The sequence below is a fragment of the Strix aluco genome, chromosome 3 (assembly GCF_031877795.1).
Source record: "Strix aluco isolate bStrAlu1 chromosome 3, bStrAlu1.hap1, whole genome shotgun sequence".
NCBI lineage: Eukaryota > Metazoa > Chordata > Aves > Strigiformes > Strigidae > Strix > Strix aluco.
The window spans coordinates 21643540-21664451 of NC_133933.1; the positions used below are offsets into that span (position 1 = coordinate 21643540).

Genomic DNA, 20912 nt, shown 5'->3' on the forward strand with positions numbered 1-20912 from the left:
GTCTTCCCACTAAAAACATCATTGGCCTTTCACAGTAGGGGAAATTGCTGAGCAATCCTGAATATTGGACCCTCATTTTTTAATGTTTTCAACAGAAAAAGAAAAAAAAAAAAAAAAAGGAACAGTCTCATTTCCCCTGCAAACACAAAGATACCAGGAATCGAAACCCCAATATCCAGCTGCAGCAACATAAGTCCTGTGTATTCAAGTAAATTGGCTTAGATTTACAGCATCTGACACAGTGGCTTGCATGTAATCATTCTTGGATTACCGGAGTGGAAATTATTTCTAACTATAGCCACTGGGACTAAATGGTCCATGTCTGACCCATTACATTAAGCCCTTGGCTATCCATGGGAGACTTCCCACTTGTTTTGATGGGCTTTTGATTAGGTCTGATATACTTTCCCTTTTTTTTTCTGTCCTGAGACCTGGTCTTACTTCCCACACCTATTGGGTTTGTGATTTATCGGTTTAATTATTTTATTTTTATTTGGTTTTAGTATTTACAATGGGACACTACTGACACTTTGAAATAGGAGCCACTTTCTTTCTTAAGGGTTGCACGTGGTACTGGTCGCCTTGAGCACAATGGGAGATCGGAAATCTTTTATACTTCTGGACACTTTCCTTCCACCTCTACTGAATAAAATGCTTTAGCACAAAAGCAGTAATGGCAAAAAGCAAAGTTTAAACGTGGCTATCAAAACTTCGTGAACGAAGTTGTTGCATTTTATCTGTGGTCTTTTCTTAGGAAGCATAGGTGCAAAGCCAAGCCATTTTCTTCACCTGGAGAATATGAACAGTCTGTTAGGAAGGGAGGAAATTCTCCCTTATTATGGATGTGGCCAGAAGATAACTGTCAGAAACATGAAATCTCAGGGCAGAGCAAAATCTCTCAGATCCAAAATAAGAAATAAATGTGTGAAGAACAGCTATGGAGAAGTCCTAGGAATGGTAAATATCCATTCGCTAAAAGGCAGCATGTAGCTACCTAGAGGCAGCAAAGATTTTCCTGTATAAAAAATATAAAATCTAGGTTAAAAAAAAAAAAAAAAAGCAAACCACAAAAACCAACCATAAACAAGGGAACAAACTCCCATCCAGGTGAGACTGACATTGGCAGTTGCAAACTGTGAGAACTATTTGCTCTTGCAAGCCCAGACCTTTCCTACACGTACTGTTGTCCCCTGCACACGTCTGCAGGACTGGCCTCGCTTCCATCCTCTTTGCAATACTTTATCAGTGTGAATTCTCTTTTTTTAAAAAAAAAACCACGAATGATATTATTTACTACAAGTCTGTAAGACTGCAGTTCTTACTGCAGCCCGACGGATAAGAAAGGCTTTAGTGTCTGTTCCAAGCCAAACAGCAAAGAAAGAATCCACTAGCTTTGGGGGGGGGGGGGGGGGGGGAATCACCTTTCAGACGCTAGCTAAGATTGAATGGGCATTTGGCATCGAACCCAAAATGTATCATTTTCTTGGATCTAACTTTGGGCAGCCCAGAAGCTGGAGTCAGATCAGAAACAACGATGCGTGCACCTAGAAATGTCTGAAATTAATTAATTAGTGCTCCACCGACCACCACCAGCTCCCTCAAAGCCAGCTCTCCCGGCACCGGGCATAGGGAGGTGGTTTTAAAGCTGGCAAACCTCCGCAAGGGCACGGGCCCCGCACACATGACGAGGGGCAGCCGCCTCTGCCGTGTCCCCCCTCCCCGGCGGGGGCCGGCCGCCGGCCGGTGCCGCGGTGCGGAGCGGAGACCGGGGAGCCGAGACCCCGGGAACGGCGGGCAGGGCCGGGCAGGGCAAGGCAGGGCCGCCCCGCCCCGCCCCGTCCCTCCCCCGGGCCGGGCGCGGCGGCACCCCGGGGGCGCGGCAGCGGCGGCGGCGCCCCGGCCCGGGCGGGCGGGCGGCGGCGGCAGCGGGGCCGGGGGAGCCTTCCCGCCGGGGATGCGGCTCCCCGGGGGCCGCGCCGCACGCTCCCGCCCTCCGCCCGCCGTCGACCGGGCGCCGCGCGGAGCCTCCGCCTCCGCCTCCCCGCGGCGGTCTCCCCCGCGGCGGGGCCGCCGCCGCCGCCGCCGCCGCCGCCGCCCCGCATGGCCAGAGCGAGCCGGCGGGGCCGCGCCGCAGCAGCCCCCGGGGCCGCGGGGCGTCGGGCTGAGGGCGGGCGGGCGAGGCCGGCGGCCCCGGGGCGCCGCCGCCAGCCGGGCGGGCAGCCCCGCCGGGGGATGACTCAGAGCCGCGGCCCCTGCAGCGAAGCCGCCGCCGCGCCGGGCTCCGCGCCGCGCCGCCCCATGCCCGCGCCCCGCGCCGGGGGCCGCCCGCCGCCCGCCGCGCCCGCCGCGCCGCGCACCGGATGATGCCCCCGCGGGGAGCGGCGGGCTCCTGCCGCCGGCGGCGCCTGGCGCCCCTCAACGAGGACAACGGGCGGTTCCTGCTGCTGGCCGCCCTCATCGCGGCGTACCTGAGCGCCGGCGCCACCGTCTTCTCGGCCCTCGAGAGCCCGTCGGAGGCGGCGGCGCAGCTCCGCTGGAACCGGACCCTCCACAACTTCAGCCGCATCTTCAACATCAGCCTGCCGGAGCTGCGCGCCTTCCTGCGGAGCTACGAGGCGGCCATGGCCGCGGGCATCCGCGTCGACGCCCTGCGGCCGCGCTGGGACTTCCCCGGCGCCTTCTACTTCGTGGGCACCGTCGTCTCCACCATAGGTGAGCGCCGCCCCGACGGCCCCGCCGCCGGGCCGCCCGCCCGGGGGATGCCGCGGCCCCGGGCCGGTCGTTATAGCGACCAAACTTTGGGGAGAGGCGCCGCCGCGTTGCTGTGGCAACCGGGCGCCTTGCAGCCTGCGGGGGGTGCGCGTCGGGCCCGCTGCCCCCCTCCCCTCCCGCCCCGGCGGGTGGCGGCCCCACCGCTCGCCCTGCGGCCGCGCCCGGCCCGGCGCAGGCAGCCGGGGACCGGCGCTGGGCTTCGCCCGGCAGCGCTGCGGGGGCCGCGGGCCCGATGACCGTCGCGGCGGCCGGTGGCCCGGGCCGGCGGCGGCGGGGAGCCCCGTTCCTCCCCAGCAAACTTTCGGTGCCGGCTGCACGGTTGGGCTTCATGCGGCCCGAAGGAGCCAGCGGGGCTGATCGCCCTCCGAGCAGCCCTGCCCGCCCCCCTGCCCGCCCCCCTGCCCGCTCCCCTGCCCGCTCCCCTGCCCGCGGCGGGGTGCGCCCGACGGCCGAGGGGCTCGTTACCGGCAGAGACGGCGCGGGGGCCGATAGGCAGCGGGCTACTGACGATGCTGAGTGATAGCCAGGCTTTCGCGGTGCCTGACCGCTGAACTTGATACTGGTTTTAACTGGTGGAAAAGTTAAGATGCGTGTGTGAATAAAGACATCAGGTGCACGAAGCCGTATGTCTTCTGGCTGTGCCGTAACATACATTCGCACTACAGCTGACTGCAGTTATTCATACGCATACGATAGGTGTTTAGGAAGAGCAGCACTTCATGAGCAAACGGGGAGTTTTGGGCGGAGGAATTTTTTTTTACTCTAAACCTACCATTTTTTACTCTAAAAATTTTTTACTCTGAGCGCACCATTGAGAACTGTCGTGTGGGAGATTTACGTGAAGTAAAGCTGTGCCTATCTGCTGCTCTCAGAGTATTGTTTGAGAAATCCCGTCCCTGCGGACGCAAGATCTTACCGATTTTCTCTCTCTGCCAGTTTTTTAAGTTTTGTAACAAGCCAGTTGTCTTGGGGCTTCTGAGCACAAATGTCATGTTTTCCCTTTATTAGAGGGGAAGAAATGCACAGCTCATTATTGCGCTTACATTCATTAGGTTTGGAAAATGTTTTATCAATAGTGACTAATCTGTATAATAGAGTCGTGATGGTGACTACAGCAATGTTGTCGAGTACTGTTACTTTGTGCCTGGAATAATTCAGTTAACTTTTCAAGTACATTCAATAGTCCAGCCATTAAAACACCATTTTAATTAAGCGTTAGGCCTTCTTCGTCACAGGAGCATATGTTTTTAAGAGATCGTTATGACTGACCTGAATGGACGGACAAAAAAAGTCAGTGTATTAACAAACCCACTCTTTTCTGATACCTGCTGTAGCAAACAGAGAAATTACCAGGTGATGTGTAAATGCAGATTAATTCACTTTTCCACCAACCCTGGCTTCTCCTCTCTGTGGTTATTAAAATATAAAATGTTTCCACTTCATTTGCAAACGTTTGTTTGCATCTCCACTGTATTTGCTCCCGGGCGGAGGGAAGGAGATACTCGGTAGAGTTTTTTGGCAATTTTGACAGGTGTAAACCAAGGCTGAACCAAGAATTGTGTTTCTCATATTCCTGTAGTGCAACCCAGGGCACCACTCTCTCTTTATAGCCAATAATGCCTGCATCTCCCACATGTGAGATGGAGGCTGAAGATTGTTTCTCCCCGAGCCACAACAAAGGCTGGATTCTGCCAGGCGTTCCCCTGAGTAGTACCTTCTCTTGGCATACTGCCTGCTAGTACTTACTCCTGGATTACGTGAAGTACTTTGTGTGAGCTCAGCGAGCCTGCTGTAGAGCAAGGTCGTGCTCTGAGTGAGGAGATGCAGCAGGAGGTGGCTCGAAGCGAAGCTACGTTGTGCCTTTGGGCACCGCGAAGGCCATGGCAGGGCGGCTGTGCGGGGGGAGCCGAGCTGCACGGCCCCGGCAGGAGTCGTGTCTCCTGGAGTACCGACATCCCAAGGCTGTAGCACCCCATCCTGGCATAGCTTTTACCAGCTACGCGTACAGCTCCTGCAGATGAAGAGGAACTGCTCCCCCCACCTCAGCGCTTCTCACTCGCCTCTTCAAGATGCTGCAGCTTGTAGAGGGGCAAAGCCCACGTTGAGCTCAGCTGCTTCTCCATGGGCAAGGCTTCTTCTGCTGCACAGTTGTATTCAGTTATTATTGGTGGCTGTGATTGCCCCGCAAAAGCAAAAAAAACCCCAGTGAATTACCTAGCTGTCCCGCTAAAAGCCAGAAGCCGTACTCTTAATGAAACATACACAAAGCTGTCACAGCATCACAGTCACAGCATGGGAGAAACCAAATGGTAGGCATCAAAAATGTCACCTGGGGGAGCAGTTCCAGAGCCCTTCTTTCACGGTCCCTTTGTTCCCTCCCAGGCAGCTCATTTATATACCTGCCTACCTGGAGTACCTTTGATTCCACTCTCAGCTCACATACCATATTGTCCTGGTTCAGAGCAATTTCACTTGCCTTCACGTCACACTTAATTGACAAGGAGAATGCTGTCTTTACTCAACTGCGCCAAGAGCTACCAGACATCTAGAGTCAAAACAGCTTGCCTTCCTCAACAACTTTGGCAGTTACATGTGTCAAAGCAACTTTATTACTCCAGCTAAACACACTCCTATCCTAGCGACGCATCGGAAAGCTTTCTTACTCACTGCCTAACAAACAGCAAGTAGGTGCCATGTCTGTCAAGGGTAAATCCCCCACAGGTTACTCAGACTTTTATCTGTAGAGGATTCCAACTGACAGAAAACACGCTGGGTCTTTTCAAGTCCTCACTCTGCTCTCACTGGTTTTAATAAAACTACTAAATCCTTCATATGTAGGCAAGGAAATACAGTCACCCAGGGACAGGGCTGCAAGTTTTCCTGGGGTTTGTGTGAGCTGGACAGAGGGAGGGAGCATCCTTCTATGAACACACGGGTTACGCACAGTCAGGCTTGGAGAAAACTGCTCCATCCACCCTCCTTAAGCAGGGCCTTAGCAGAGCTGAGCAGCTCCTCTGTTAGGGGCTTTGCTGTACTTTCCCAGCTGCAGTTCTGCATCTTCCCTAATTACACAGGGACGCAATCAAACCCTCTGAGCGAGAAACACGTTAGTGGGGTCTTTAAGAAATGGGAGAGAGTCAAAATGACATGTTAAGCCTAATCTTAAAGCATTTTCCTGAATAGCCCACAAAGCGAGTGGCTTACAGTCCATAAAACAGTCTCTTGATAGCACTCTGGGCATTCATTTTTTTTATTGCATTGTTTGTGGTTGAATAATGAAACGCTGAGTCTATTTTTCATTAGTCACCACAATTTTCAGAGCTATGTAAGAAAATTCTTCAGTTTAATTTCTGATTGTTTGCTGTCAGTCTACACCATTTATTCAGTCATTATTTTGCACTCCAAAAGGTACTTTTTTGTAGGCAATTATTGTTCATATTTCTTTAAGGAGCAACTAGGTGAAATTTACTCTTGATTCATTGGTCTAACTGGCAGTAGACTTTGTTTTTCAGTTGAGTTCCTTCCTTCCTTCCCCAAATGCAAATCACAAATAGTTCTCGGCACTTTGTTTGAGACTGAAAGCAAAGCATAACTCAGACCAGTTTTTTTCCTGGTAAAATGTTGCAGAGTACAGCATAATCAGTCATAGCTTTCCCCATATTCTAGGAGCACAGATTCATTCTGCCTAGCACATAAGGCATCTCTGGGATGCCCGAAGCTCTGGTTTTCTGACTCAGTCCATGAGTCTAGACTTTGTACCCAGGTATTTTTCCTACATTAAATGTTAGAATAAACATTAGGTGCCTATCTAGTAAAACATATTGAGACATTGACTTACTAAATTTGGATTTTAAGCTTCTTACATGTAAGTACATGTTTCAAAAATCAAGTGATACAATTGCTTTATAGAAATCCATACCAGACGTTAAAAAATGAGGTCAAAAGAAGTACTCCAGTATGTAAAAGTGATTTTTCAACATAATATTTTTAAAAAGCACCCTTACTCTGGGTGGATTGTGTTGGGATGGAACATGTCTGGGTTACTTACAGGTGCTTGAGAAGGGCCCCTGGGAAGAAAAGGTGCAAAGATCTTCCCTCTGTACAGCTGTGAGAGGGTTACAGGTGTTTAGGGCACAGTGTGTAAGTGTGAGTGGGACTGTTCATCCCTTCCTTATCCCTGACTATCCTGTTAAATGTCTCAATATTCGTGTGGGCTGGCAGCTCCACCCAAAGAGATGGGGCATGCTCTGCTCTTATCTCAAAGAGATAAGGCACAGCCCTGCTGTGCGGTGAGAGACGGGACTTTGAAACCACATGAAGAAAGGCAACGTAGTGAGAGACATAACATTTGGTATTTTCTGCCAGCTAACTAGTTCCCGGTCACTGCTCTCTCCTTGCGTAGGATGTTGCCTGGGTTAGACCCTCTCTGGGTCCTCTGTAGGGTCCCAGCATACCCAGCACATCATTTCTGCTTGTGCTCCACAACCTAGCCACCATAACCACTCATTCTAAAATATCCTCTGGCTCTGTGTCATAGTCTTTTGAGAAAATCTGGAGGTCCAGATGTGCCAAAGGCAATAATTCAGTGGAAGTGATGTGCAAAAGACCGTTGGACAGCTCAGCAAGTGCATGGTCAGATGTTGGACTGCACTGCTGGAAGCCAGGGAGCGAGCCTGCCGAGAGCAGGCACTTCACATGGTAATTTGGCAAGAAATTCCACAAATAACGGAGATGGTCTGAAGGCTTTGAGGGGGAAGTGTATTTGTCCTGTCTTCTTCAGCGCTGTATTTCAGGATATGAATATTTGCTGCAGCTGGGGAAGGTTCTGGCTCTCTGCTCTCCATGATTGCAATTTCACTGTCTACATGGCCAACACAAACCAAAGGGCGACAGTCGAACCAGAGTGTGCACCTGATTAGCATCAGTGTTATGCTTTCTCAGGGCTCTGCAATTCTCTGAGGCTTGTACAGGCAGCTTTTGCAGAGGGTTCGAATTAGGGGACAGTTACCTCCAGAGTTGTCTTTCCTGAAGTTAAAAAGTAACCAAACAAAAACCAAATGAGAAAGCAGTTGGAAGACCAAACAGTATTACCAAGCTGCAGTGTCAGGTTATTTGTCTTTGCCATCCTATACACGGTCTGCAGCCAGCATGGGGGCGTGTTTCAGCTTGGTGCTGTGGCCAGATCTGACTCCTTAGGTGTGTGTGATGTTTTGATCACTGTGCCGGTGGATTTCCGACAGCTATTTTCTCACTTGAGTAGTCTCGATAAAGAATGGAGAGCAAGAGGCTCAGAGGTCAGCAGGTCAGCGGTCAGCATATATCTGTGGAGAGAAGGGATCCTACAGTGGTTTTCCTCAGATGAAGACCTGGCACCACAGCAATGTTTCCTACTTGCCATAGCTGCACGTATTAAATTCTTTGGGTACCACTGATAGGAATTTCCTAAATGTGTGGGCATAGGTTGTGTTCTCTGAGCAGAGAAGTAATCTAAATCACAGCTTGTCTTCTTGCAGTTGAGAGCAACTACAGGAAGCTTTACTTGGAGTACATCCATGTAATTACTCAGGTGACTTGAGGTGGCCCCACTGAAGGGTTGTGATGAAATAATTTTGATCCTACATTTGTTGGTTTTTTATCCTAGAAGGTGGGAGGGAAGAACCCCGGTGCTTTAAATAAAGCCCTTTTAAAAAGAAAAAAGTTTTCTGAAAATAATATTTTAATCAGCCCCAGTACTGCTTAGGGTTTACCTGCCCCTGTAGGGTTATACTAGACCCAGAAAATGAAGCTATTACTGTGCTTCAGTCATCTATACTGCGTGATTTCTACAGAACACATCATCTCAGATTACTTAATCTAAGAGTTTCAGAGGTTTCTTAAATATTAAACCCTAGCTATGAAACCAGATGTTTCAAAACACTTAACATCAGCACAAAGGAGATCTAATTGTTGTTTTACGGCTGGAGGAGTTAAGTCAAGGACAACAGAATTGCACTTCTTTTTGCTGTGGCTGTGGAGTTCGGGGTGCTCAGCTGGAGCACCGAAACCTGGCATCTCCGAACTGAATGTCAAGCACCACAGCATCTCAGAGCAGTCACCCATAGAACAAAGCCTGTCTGTAACATCAGGGAATAAAGAATTTGCCCAGCATCACATGAGATATGGTCCCACATCTCAGAAGTCAGGGGAAGTTTTATATTGACTTACTGTGTGATAGTTCAGGTTTGAAACAAAGACAAACTGGAGTTTGTAATCAAGGATTCTCCATTTTTGCACCTTCAGGGTCCCTCTAACTCGAGTAACTGAAGCAGCAATGTCTACTTAGTGGGTTACTGAGCAGAATCCTGCTTAGCATGACATTCAGTTTGGTCTTCAGTGATAGTCCTGCTGGGCAGCAAATACCCGTGTTTCGGTTCCCTGTGCATTTACAAGAGCTTGGAGATGTGATTGCAAACCAAATGCTGGTGGGCCAGAATACCGCTTGGACAGCTCTCCATCCGTGGGGGTGACACACATGTCTCCAGCCAGTCGGTCTTTATTACTAAGCAACCTCCCCGTAAACCAGTTACCGCCCCTGCAATAGCAGTGAGAGATTGTAATTGCTGGGCTTACCAGCTGCCCTCTTTGCTGCAGGCTCATAAATCCACATCCTACCTGAAATCCTGTGTTCCCATGGAGCCTGGCCAGGCCCTGGCCTCTGCCCTCCCCCTTTGCTGTCCTGGGGATATTCCCCCTTTCCTTCTCTTACAGCTTATCTAATGCTCCCTGGTCACCTACCTTTCCTGGGCACTCTTAATTTCTCCAGCTTCTGCTGCCTGCCTCCCAATTAGCATGCCCTTCTCTACTGATGGTTTGTTTGCTTGATTAAATTTTGAATATTTGTTTGATGTCTTTGCAGTCTTTCAAGTTAATAACTACCAGAGAAGTCAAAAGTAAAGCTTTACAGTTTCTTTCTGTTCATCATCGCACCTGTCCCTCTTCCCTAGTGTTAATCCTGCTATTGACCCTCATTTCTTTTTTCAGTCTAACTATTTCTTACTTCTCCGATAGTCTTCAATTTGACACAGACCATACATACCTCATCATTTTTTCTCACTTCTAGTGATGGGTCATCTTTGCAAGCACGTCGTCTTGCTTCTGTGCAAACTTTAATTGCTCTTCACGGTGGAGAGAGGAGGAAAACCATTATAGGATAGATCTGTTGGCAGTTAATGTAACAATATCCACTCCTGGTGCTGTGCTGGAAAATACAACGTCATTTCTTTTATTTTAATGAATGCAGTATTACCTTACCTTTGCGGCTGTTGAAGTCAATCAGAATTTTACCTCTTGCCGTAGTAGCGTCAGGGTTAGAACAACAGAAAACCAACTTGGAACATTTCATCTACAATTTTTGTTGTGAAAACAGCTTGCCATTATTGGAAACATAGCCTGTACCCATGATCCGTATGAGTCTTGCTTACCTTTATCAAAAGGAACAGTTTTCATAGTGTGTCAGCACCAAGCGCATATCTGAGTGCATTTTGGGAGAAAACGGGTGAGGACAAAAAATTAGGGTTCGTACTGGTGAACATTTGAAACATGAAAGTCCTCCTGAGTGCAATAAATCTCTGAAGTGATAATAAAACCTTTCGTGAATAGAAACACTTAAGTAACAAACAGAATTATTATGTAAGGGGCAATTGCATAGCAATCCAGACAAATCAAATATGTTTAATTTTAATTCTCCTCAATAGCCTGCTTCTGCTGAAGTCAGTAATAGACCAGTCTACAGAGCTTTAGGAAATCCCATGTTACTCATTTTATTGGCACGCTAGGTTTACAAAACAAATGTAGGTCTGATGTTGCCAGCACTTGCCATTACTTAAGTAACATCTCCCTGAGCTCAGTGGGGCTGTTGATTGCAATGGGTGGTACACCTAGCTATAGACATCAGAAGGTTTCAATGCAATCTCTCTTGAATCAAATGAGAAGTAGAATGAAAATTAAATCTAATTGCATTTGATGAGGCAAAGCATTAGCAGCCTTTTCAAGTAATTAAAACTTTGGTGTGGAATAAGATAAGAAATTGAACAATTTGATGTTAACGTATGGGATTACTTATAAGGGTGAGACACTGCTATTGTTCGTGTTTAAAAATCCATAGTAAGTGCTCCTTACTATTTGATGAAAAAAGCATTAATACCTTCATAACAATTGTAGCCTCACAGTGATTCCTCAATGAATTTTAACCTTTTTGAGCTTGTACCACTGCAGCTTCTTCCCCTTTAGAAATGATGGGCTAAATGTTCACATTCATTCCCAAGTGTTATGCAAGCAAATTTAATCACGGCAGAAACAGCAACTAGGGGGAATTTGCCGACGTTCGAACTAGGTGAGAAACTAATTAAGTAAATTTCAACTAAAAAGAAAAACAGATAAAATCCTTTTGGTTGTTCATTATTGAATATTCCATCATCTCTTTGCTCAGACTAAGTATTGTGCAAGCAGTATATCTCCAGAGGATAAACAAAAAAATACAGTCTCATTCGTGCTCAACGTGTATGGAGTCAAGTCTACTTTAAACCCTTTGGGGCTGGAAATGACTGTGGTGTAAAGATCCTAAATCCAAATCGTGATTTTAATGAGAGGGACAGAAAGAAACTGTTTGATAAAATTATGTCCATTTACAAAAACTGCTACTGGCAGAACTGTGAGGACCAGGAAAATTTCAGATAAAATCAGAAGCTCAAAATGACCTTGATAAAGTGGCAAAGTTGTTCAGTATCATTAAATTTAAAAGTAGTCAAGGGAAATGCATACTAAGGAAGGAAGAGTTAAATGCAGAAGTAGAAAATGAGAAATAACTGGTTAGTCAGCAGTCCTGTCACCCTCTATTTCTACTACAGTTACTTAAAATTAGGTCTTTGTGCCTTTGTGAATGAATTAAAAGAGCTGCCCAAGCAAAAAGATACTTGAGAATTTACTTCTTTGCTTTCAGCTGGAACTTCTTGAAATAAGGGACTCATGAAGGCATACTTAAACCATTGAGAAGTTGAGGTTTATCAGAGTTTTTTCATTAAATTGTAACTGTAGACATTTGTACAGAGATTTGGAAAAAACCTGGCCAAATGGTGGAAAAGATGTTTGTATGTTTAGGGTCTTTTTATCCTTATAGGCTAACTCTTTGTAAAGCAGAAGAGCTGAGACAGCTATCAAGAAATAGATGTTCTCTGAATACCTACCTACACAAAAAACAGTGGCAGCAGAAAAATATGCTGCAAGTCTATTGTTTAATCCAGTCTAAAGATAAGTCAGTGATTTAACCATTTGACAGCCTTTCCCATCTGTAAGGCTTAGAAAGCCCAGAAGCGACATCTTGTTTTGTCAGACTTGCCATGTGGGGAAGTATGACATATGCCCAAGATCATTTGTGAAATTCAGATAACGCTATTTCTTAGCCTGAAAGGAGAAGTATTGTGAGATGTACTGGCACTGGAGTGGCAGTACATGTGCAGGTATTCTTCTGAAGCCCATAGTATCTCAAGAATATAACAAAATTTGGATGCTATTATTCTTTTTTTCTTGCAGTTCAGAAAAAAAATTTTTGCACAACCTTGGGTCTACTCAGGCATCTGAAATGCAACTGCAAGTTTCAATAAACAGCAAAAGCAGGTGTGAACGCTAATGTTTGAAACACTTCATTTGAAATGACAGGGCATAAGCTTTTTCCTGTTAGGGTGTTGCTTAGATACACAATTATCCACATAAAAAAACATTCTCAAAACCATAGGAAAATAAGAGCGGAAGCAGTTTTAAAGGATGAAAAATTAAGATTGCAAGAGAAATCGACTTTTGAAAACACTGTTCACATGGAATAATATCATCAGCTACATGAAGACTGTAGGAAGGAAGGTCAGAGGAGGTGGCAGTGTATGACTTCAGATATTGAGCCCATCTCAAGAGAGAGAGGAATTGGCCACTGTTGGGGTCCATGAGCTATACCTTCGTGTATCTCTGTAGTTACTGAAACGGACCTTGTGTATTTCTTGGTTATCATGCTTTTGTTTTCTGCAGATTTTTGAAAATACTCTAAATTCAGGGATGTTTCCTCTGTCTGATAGTGTCTCAGAAACTTCTGTATTTTAGCTGAGGCAGTGCAGTAAGCCAAGGCAGATGCTTCTGCACGCAACCTGGAATGTGAGCAGGTGTTTGGTATGGCCCCGACAGCTGTTAATGGAAGATTTTGAAGACCCTTAGCCTCTAGTGTAAAGAAGAGTTCTTCCACAGTAATATAACATACTTAAATGTCGGGGTCACCATTAGCCGGGGTCCTTATTTCTCCATGCGGGAACAGAAACGACACAACACCAGTGTGATGATCAGGTCGTCCATCTTTTTTATTTTTCCTTTTCTGGTTACATTTATATTCTGCTAAGTTCCGTACACGCACTCATCTATCTTCTAATAGGCTACAGGTCATCTACACGCGCTGTTCACGCGCCTCTACAAGCATTTGCATTGGTTAATTGCAATTAGCACATAAACCCCAAAACTTGCCAAAACTCCCTTATCTCATACCCTGTTTTGCTCAGACTTGTGTGCTTTTGCTGACCACAGGTGTTTCTCACTTATCTGCTGTCTTGTGTTTTTTTGCCAGCCTTATTTTGCTGGCCTTGTCTTCGTCCTTGCATTCTTCTGTCTGCACTAACTTTCTCCCAGCGCGGCCCAGACTCCTACACTTAAACAACTGAGGAGCCTGTGGGCTCAATTTTTCCGTTAACACTACCACCATTTCAGAAAGGATTATAGCAAAATGGTTTCCCCCAGCTGTTAGGATAAGGAAAGAAAACAAACCAGAGATAGGACCCTGCAATCATCAGGTGTGGAGACAGCCACGAGACTCAGCTCTGGACTAGCTTAGGTCAATTCACAAGGGGACAGGCTGCAACCAAAAGAAGGAGCATCCTGCTTTCATCCCCTTTTTCTGGAAGTCTTCCTTTGTGAGGTGGTTTAGCACTAATTTAGCCAACACTAACCCATATTCTTTCTGTTTTAACAAGCCATTAGAGCACCGCGGCTGTGCCAATGGACAGAGTAAATGACAAAACAAGAGGGGGTTTAGTATCATCTTGCTTAAGATTTGCCCAAGAAAGGTAGCATAAAATGAAGAAAATAGTTTCAGTCTTGATTTTTATGACTATAAACCACAGTCTGGCCTCAAGAGTTTAGCAGAGAAGAAGACTGTATTATTTATAAGAGCAATAAAACCTGAATCATTGGAAGAAAGTTTATTTATGAACAAGATGTTAATAGGGAAGGAAGATCGTCGTGCCACAGGACACCTCCACCCCTTTACATTTGAGAGTCAGCAAGAACAATGCCAGCTTGTAGGTCTTGACTTTTATTTTCTTTGTATAGTTTGCATTCATACTCTTCCGATTTTCATCCTTCTCTGAGCTTCATTCTCTGTCGTCTCCTTTTAGGAGAGGGCCCCTGCCCCTCGTTAGAAGCTGTGTTCTGGATTAACCAGAAAACCCAAACATAAGCTTGCCAAAGATATTGAGCCTCAAGCCCGTGACGCTCCCCATGTGTTCCCTCTACAGGGGGGCTGCTTATAAAGACCTCGGACCAGAGCTGCTGCTCAGCTGGTGATGCTGGTAGCTTGGCACAAGTCTGTCCCCATTTGCTTGTACAAGGTGCATAGAGGAACAGCCAACGCCAGCCAGGGTACCATAAAACATGATTTACAGACACTTCTACTTCTTCCTTGGCTTGGTTCTGCGCCAAAGCAGCTTGGCCAGACCAGATGATCAGCCTCCTTCTGTATTTATTGGGCTATGTCTCTGTGGTAAGGGCATTTGGTAGTGAGTAGTGTTCAGTTAGTCGTTGGTATGCACCTTCTCACGCTGTACACAGAAAGGGCAACGTGCACTATAACTCAGAAAAAGAGCTTGTCTTCTTCTGCTAAATGAATAGAGCAAGAGTACTGCTGCTGCCTGGTAAAGCTGAAGGCCCAGCACTTCACTTTTTAAGGGTCATTTACTAAAAAGATAGGCCACTTGAGCTGATAAATATGCCTGCTAAGAACTCACTAGAAACTGAAGATCTTTCCTGGAAAGCTCAACTAGAAGGTGTCAGCATAGAAAAATGCACTTGGGAAACCTGCTGCGAGGAGGAGAAGGTAAACATACATGAGCAGCCAGGTTTTGAGGAGGTTATTCCTCTCCCCTTTCCTGGGGGATCTTAAGGGGTAGCCCTAATGCCTTAGACCCCTGTCAAAGTGGTAACACTTGAGGTTTCTGAGAAGAAACCTCACCCTTACGCCTTTCAGGTCCAGCATATCCTTCACCCAGCATATCACCTTCACGTATTTGCGTTGTTCCAGCTCTGTCACATAGGACACCTTCTCCGTAGGGCATGGGGTCCCCTCCTCACCTGCCTTCTGACGTGGACAGGTATCAGCCACACATGGCAGCGCCTGCACATGCAAATACTCTGCATCCAGGGTCAGGCTTCATATTCCCATCTTTAGGGAATTTCACAAGACAGAGGTTTCCTTGCAGTTTCTTAGCCTCTGACTGTCTGACCTGTCCTCTTTTTAGCAGAGGAAATCCTTCACCGCCTTCTGCCCTCCACAATTTCTTCTCCAGAGCATCAGAGTCCCCTCTTCAGTCCCAGGATCACAGCCACCACTGCCTCTGGTTGCCTCCACAGCCCCCTCTCCATCACACTGCTCCCTGCTGCAGGTGCCTCTTGCCCTGTTCCGGTGGGGCAGCCCCTCACGACATCCTGCTGCTCTCCAGGGGTGCCTGTGGGAGTGCAAACCCCTCGCCCAACAAGCAGAAATCAGAGGTTGCCACAGGAGCTGGGGAGTCCCAGCATCTCTGCCCTGATGGAGCTGCCCTGCCACCTCCCAGCCCCAGACACAAGGTGCTGCTGCCCAGCCCTGTCTCATCCTCACCTGAGTCACGAGTGGACATAATTTGTTATTCACCTCTACAGGAAAATATTGTTACCTCTCAGTCTCTGTCTATACCCTTCACATGGACCTGGTAACTAACAACTATTTATTAGCTTTACCTTTTAGTTATTTTATGTCATGGTTGCCAGTTTAATCAGTTTTTTTTTCAAGGAAGCTTTAGATTATTTTAGGCTGACAATTCTATTAACTCTTTTAAAAAACAGTGTACTTTAAAAAGGAATTAAAATGTGGCCATGACATTTTAGACTGTGATTCAAATCACAGCCAGCAGAGAAATGCTGAGGCTGATCAATTCTGGTGTTCCCTGATGTTATGTGTAGCAGCACTTTGAATAACCAATAACCTGATCACAGTTGTCTGTAAACAGATTAAAATTGGTACTGTGGAAAGCCTCTAATAATTGCCTGCAGCTCCTTGAAACTCCTTAATGTTCAATTAATCATCTCCTGGCTCTATTCTGCCAGCGTGGCTCCTTTTGAATAGCAGTTGTCTCAAACACCTGACTCACATTTCACTGGTGGAGATGTAACAAGGAGCAACAGTGGTGACCTGGGTTGTTTTTAACTATGTTCATAGAGCTTACCATGGTTGCTCTTTCATGTCACAGAATAGACTGGACATCTTTTCCCACAGTCTCTGGTGGATTGGGTGCATGTATGCACATTTTAATGTACTGAGCAGTCATAGGAGTTAGGAAAAAAAAAAAGACCTGGTTGAGCCCACCCTGGTTCACAAAGCAAATTTACAGGACTTCTATTTACTGTAGGCTTTGGGGAGAACAAGTCCATGTTAGAAGAATGTTGTTAAAATAACAACAAAGTTAGGAAATGCTAGAAACAGCCTGCTTATTCAACTGGAAGTGGTATATATATTACCAAGGATGGATGGATGGATGGATGGATGGATGGATGGATGGATAGATAGGTAGGTACGTAGATAAATAGATAGATAGATAGATAGATAGATAGATTAGATAGATAGATAGATAGATAGATAGATAGATAGATAGATAGATAGATAGATAGATAGATAGATAGATAGATAGGTTGGTTGGTTGGTGGGTGGGTTGGTGGGTGGGTGGGTTGGTGGGTTGGTGGGTTGGTTGGTTGGTTATGGGAGTTAGTCCTTAGTTGCATAGTCACTCAGTATTTTCTCCGTGGGCTGTCTGCTCCAGTACATGGGTCACCAAGGACTGCAAGCTTGTCTATGATACAGGTTAGGCCAGCCCTAAAAACTGCAGTGGTATCTCATGTCTTCAGATGTAGCATAGATCTAACTTAAAGTGTCTTAATGCACAGAGTGCTGGACAGACTGCTACTGTTCAGGAGCTCTGTTTCCACATAGTAATCTAAATAAGATCAAATGTGATTGTACAGCAATTTTGATATTAAAGGCTCTTGTAATGGGAAAGCTCTAAAAAAATTTACTGTTTGAGCCCAAGGGGGGGGGTGGGGGGGAGTATTTTAATAAAGCTGGCTGACCGATATGTTAAAGTGAAAGCAAGTTTTTAACTTGTAGTCTGAAAATGTAAAGCCAGGTGGAAAACCTGCCTCGTAGTGTTCTCACTCCTTGGGTAAAAGCACTGGATGCGGCAGAAGGTTCCCATCTGCGGCAGTTTTGTCGGCTCTGAGCTGTGACCCTGTATCCAAGGCAACTGTTTCTGGATGTTAGGTGGTAAGGAGCTATAGAATAAATGAGAGGTAGTTGTGAAATATACAGGTATGACTCTATCAGGGGCAATAATGATGAAATGCTAACAGGTGGAAAAGGGGTTGAAGGGAGCACCGGAACCCAAATATGGGATTCAGAATATGATGTTTTGTTCCTTGATACAGTATATGTGTTAGTCAGTAAAGACTGACCAAGACTGTTGGAAAGCCATGAAGTAAAGCAAGTGTAGAACAGACACAAAACAAAATTGGTTGCTCTTAGTTTATCTGTCTGTGTTCTGTAACTCCCATCTCCTGGGGACCAGTCCTGTAAGAGTCTTTACGTTGCAAGAACTTCTTTCCCTCTGGAAGCAGCATTCTAGTTATAAGGGTTTTTGTTTATTTCTTTATTTGTTTAAAAAGTTATATTCAACAATTTTAGTTTCTCTTGATCCCTTTAAATATAACTGCATTATAGTTATGTAATGGTATAGAGGTGATGCTACTCTCATGATCTAAGTGCTGTTACACTGCGGGATTTAAAATACTTGCTCAGTTGTGCTGACTAGTTGTATGAACCAAGTCCCATGGCAGGACACCTGCATAAGAAGGACTGAGGGGCTGGCTGAAAGAGGCAGGGACACATGATGCCGTGATAAAGGCTGGAAGACTGACTTGTGTTCAGTTTTCGAGGTGACCAAAACTTTCTTCCATCTCTGGGTAAAATCATCTTCACTGGAAAACTGTCATCTCCTTTAATCTCAAAATATAATAAGACAAGGTAATTGCCAAACCAACTGGCCTGAGAGAAGAGCTCACCGGTAATAAAGCTGGTATTCCTTTTTGTCTTCTGGCATCAACCATCTCTTTTACCCATAAGAAAATGGGTAAAAGAAAAGAAAGCAAAAGCAAACAGGAAGCATATCACAAGTTTGTCCAGTTGCACTACCTCTTGAATCCATCACCAGTTTAAGTAAATTAAAAATCCAGATGAGCAGACTAGTAACCACAAAACCTGTTATGCAAGTCAGGATGAGGGACTCATTAATTGCCAGCAGTTACCCATGAGACACTGCTGAAGTATAAGTCTTATCTGAGTTTTTATCAACTCAACTCTAATTGTTTGTTTGAGAAGTATCAAACAGCTGAAATTAAAGCTGCCATAGAGTTTATATCTGAAGTGATGGATCACAGTGGGGCAGAATTAGCATGAGAGAGGTTGGCATATGGTGTCTGAGCCACACAGAATCAGCCCCAAGGTACCTGTACAATATGTGTCATGGCCATGAAAAATGCAAAGCACCATTGTGCTTGTTTCCTTGTACTGTTTGAAAAGCACAGGCAGTTCTGGATGAATTTGTTTCATCCAGGCGTCATGATGTACTTAGCCTTGAGCAGGGGCTGAGCTCAGAGATGTTGTACAGAACATGCCAGGACTAACCCCTCATGGTCCAGGCGGTGCCAAAGGGACAAACACAGCTAATGAAGGAAGACCCTGTATGAAGAGTACATGAGTGCACTTCTATGTACTAGCTGTTTACCTGAAATGACTGTGTTTGCCTGGTCTTTTTGCCTGTGTTTCTTAGCACTCTTGTTGCTGTGATGGGTCCTTTCACCTTGCATAGCTACATACTGAGTTTTGGTAACATTATGCTTCAGAAAATCTTGCTTAAACAAACGGCATCAAAAATATAAAACTTCACCACCTCTCATGAATGATCACCATAAAATACTAAAAAGCTTCAGCACATTTACAACTTGATCCAAGCTGTATTAATAAATGTGTCTAGCCATATGTGTGACAATAAACCCGTTTATTTTGATGGTGATGTTCACGTGCTTGGTGTGAAGCACATGTTTAAATGCTTTGCTGACAAGGCATGGGCGAACAGATGCCTTCTCCATAGCTAGCTGGCCATGTATCGCTAGCTGGCAACCACAACAGGCTCCCCAGCTTCTTCTGGGGAGCAGGTACTAGTGGATATTCATCATCAAATGAGAAGGCTCCCACGAGCAGCTAGCCCAGCCCAGATAACAGTGTCACCCCACAGAGGAAGAGGAACTGAGAAGAGCTTCCCAGTCACCCATGTTAAGCCTGGGACCCCAAGGCAGGCTTTGTGAGATCAGCTCAAAGATGGTCTTTTAGCATGACAAAATGGAGAGACCGTGGGTCCAGAAAACAAAATTTAATGACCTCTTCGGTAGTTTTTTAATTTTCTGATAATACTCTGCAAGTTTTCCCCTGTGTTTTACAGAAAAGACTGTTTCTACTGTGAAGATACTAATGATGCAGTATAGTCCAAATTGCTGACACACAGATGTTTCCAAGCATGCCAAATCTGTTGTGAAAGTAGACCACCTCTTTCCTCTTGCACCTTCATGTCATTGAAAAGATATTTCCAAGTTTATTTGTCAGAAGCATTTACATTCTTTTATCAACAAATGCAAAGTTCTGTATCATTGAAGTACAAAAGTAGCACAAATAAATTACCTAGAAAAATACAGCCATTGCAAAAATATATCAATAGATTTCAAGCAGCAATCTCAACTCATTATACGTAGGAAATATTTTCCTGTTGCTGTTTAAAGGTGAGTCATGATAATAAAGTGGATTTAATGATTTCATTATGCTCTGTGCTAAAAGTACATCATTTTTCTTTGCAACCGTTCACTCATGTGGTCTGATCTTGATATTTACCTCCCTGAATATGATACTTGCTCAGCATTTTTGTGGAACAGTAAGGTAAAGAAATTTCAGCATGTGGATTTTTGACAAACCATTCATTTAAATTATATGTGGTTATTTATTCATGGGACAAGAGCAGCCACCTCAATTCCATCAGTATACTTTTTGACTGAACCACCGAGCATTTTTACAGGGAAGAGTGGCAGAGCAAGGGCAATACCTACAGAACTGAGCTTCAGAACAATCTTCCTTAGATAATATGTGAAATATATGAAATTCTTTTTCATAAAATAACTGGTACCAGCAAATAACATGGAGCAAACTTACTGTATGCAAATTTAAGATCACTTTTGCTGTTATTTAAGCATCTGCAGCTACATACAAGGCATTACTGCTTCTATATAAAATTCTGTGTATGAATAATGCGAAAAGACAATTCTGTAAAGAAGAGGTGAATTAATATTGCTGCTGGATCTTTCCAGAGTTTGTATGCTCCGATTTTTCTATTTATCTGTGTGGCGGTGTTTTTCCCTGCTGTAATTATCGGTCTGCAAGATCCTGGTGCTCCCAGTCTGCCAGGTGACTTAAAACGGGGCTATGACTTTTCCTTCCTTCTGTGATTATATCAGGTGGGCTAGTCACAGTTGGGATTTGGTTAAAACTTTAAAGAGCTGTTATTTTTAAAACAATATTCAGTCTTTGGGAGATGGGTTTTTTTTTTTCCTATTATACAACCTGAAACCTTCCACCTTCTCAGCAGGAGTGGTATTATCAGCCCTCGATAACAACGGTGTTATGCTGGGTTACAGCCTGTCAATAGAGAGCTTAAACTTTCCATCAGGCC

The 20912-nt window shown here is 45.4% G+C and overlaps 1 protein-coding gene across 2 annotated transcripts in view; it reads left to right on the forward strand.

The window, feature by feature from the left end:
- Positions 1 to 2360: 2360 nt before the first annotated feature.
- The window catches only part of KCNK12 (potassium two pore domain channel subfamily K member 12), a 30345-nt gene continuing 11793 nt past the window's right edge, over positions 2361 to 20912 (forward strand). For both annotated transcript variants that reach the window (XM_074817697.1, XM_074817695.1), the window contains exon 1: positions 2361 to 2712. In XM_074817697.1, the coding sequence (XP_074673798.1) occupies positions 2361 to 2712 (352 nt within the window). The remainder of the gene's footprint in view (positions 2713 to 20912) is intronic.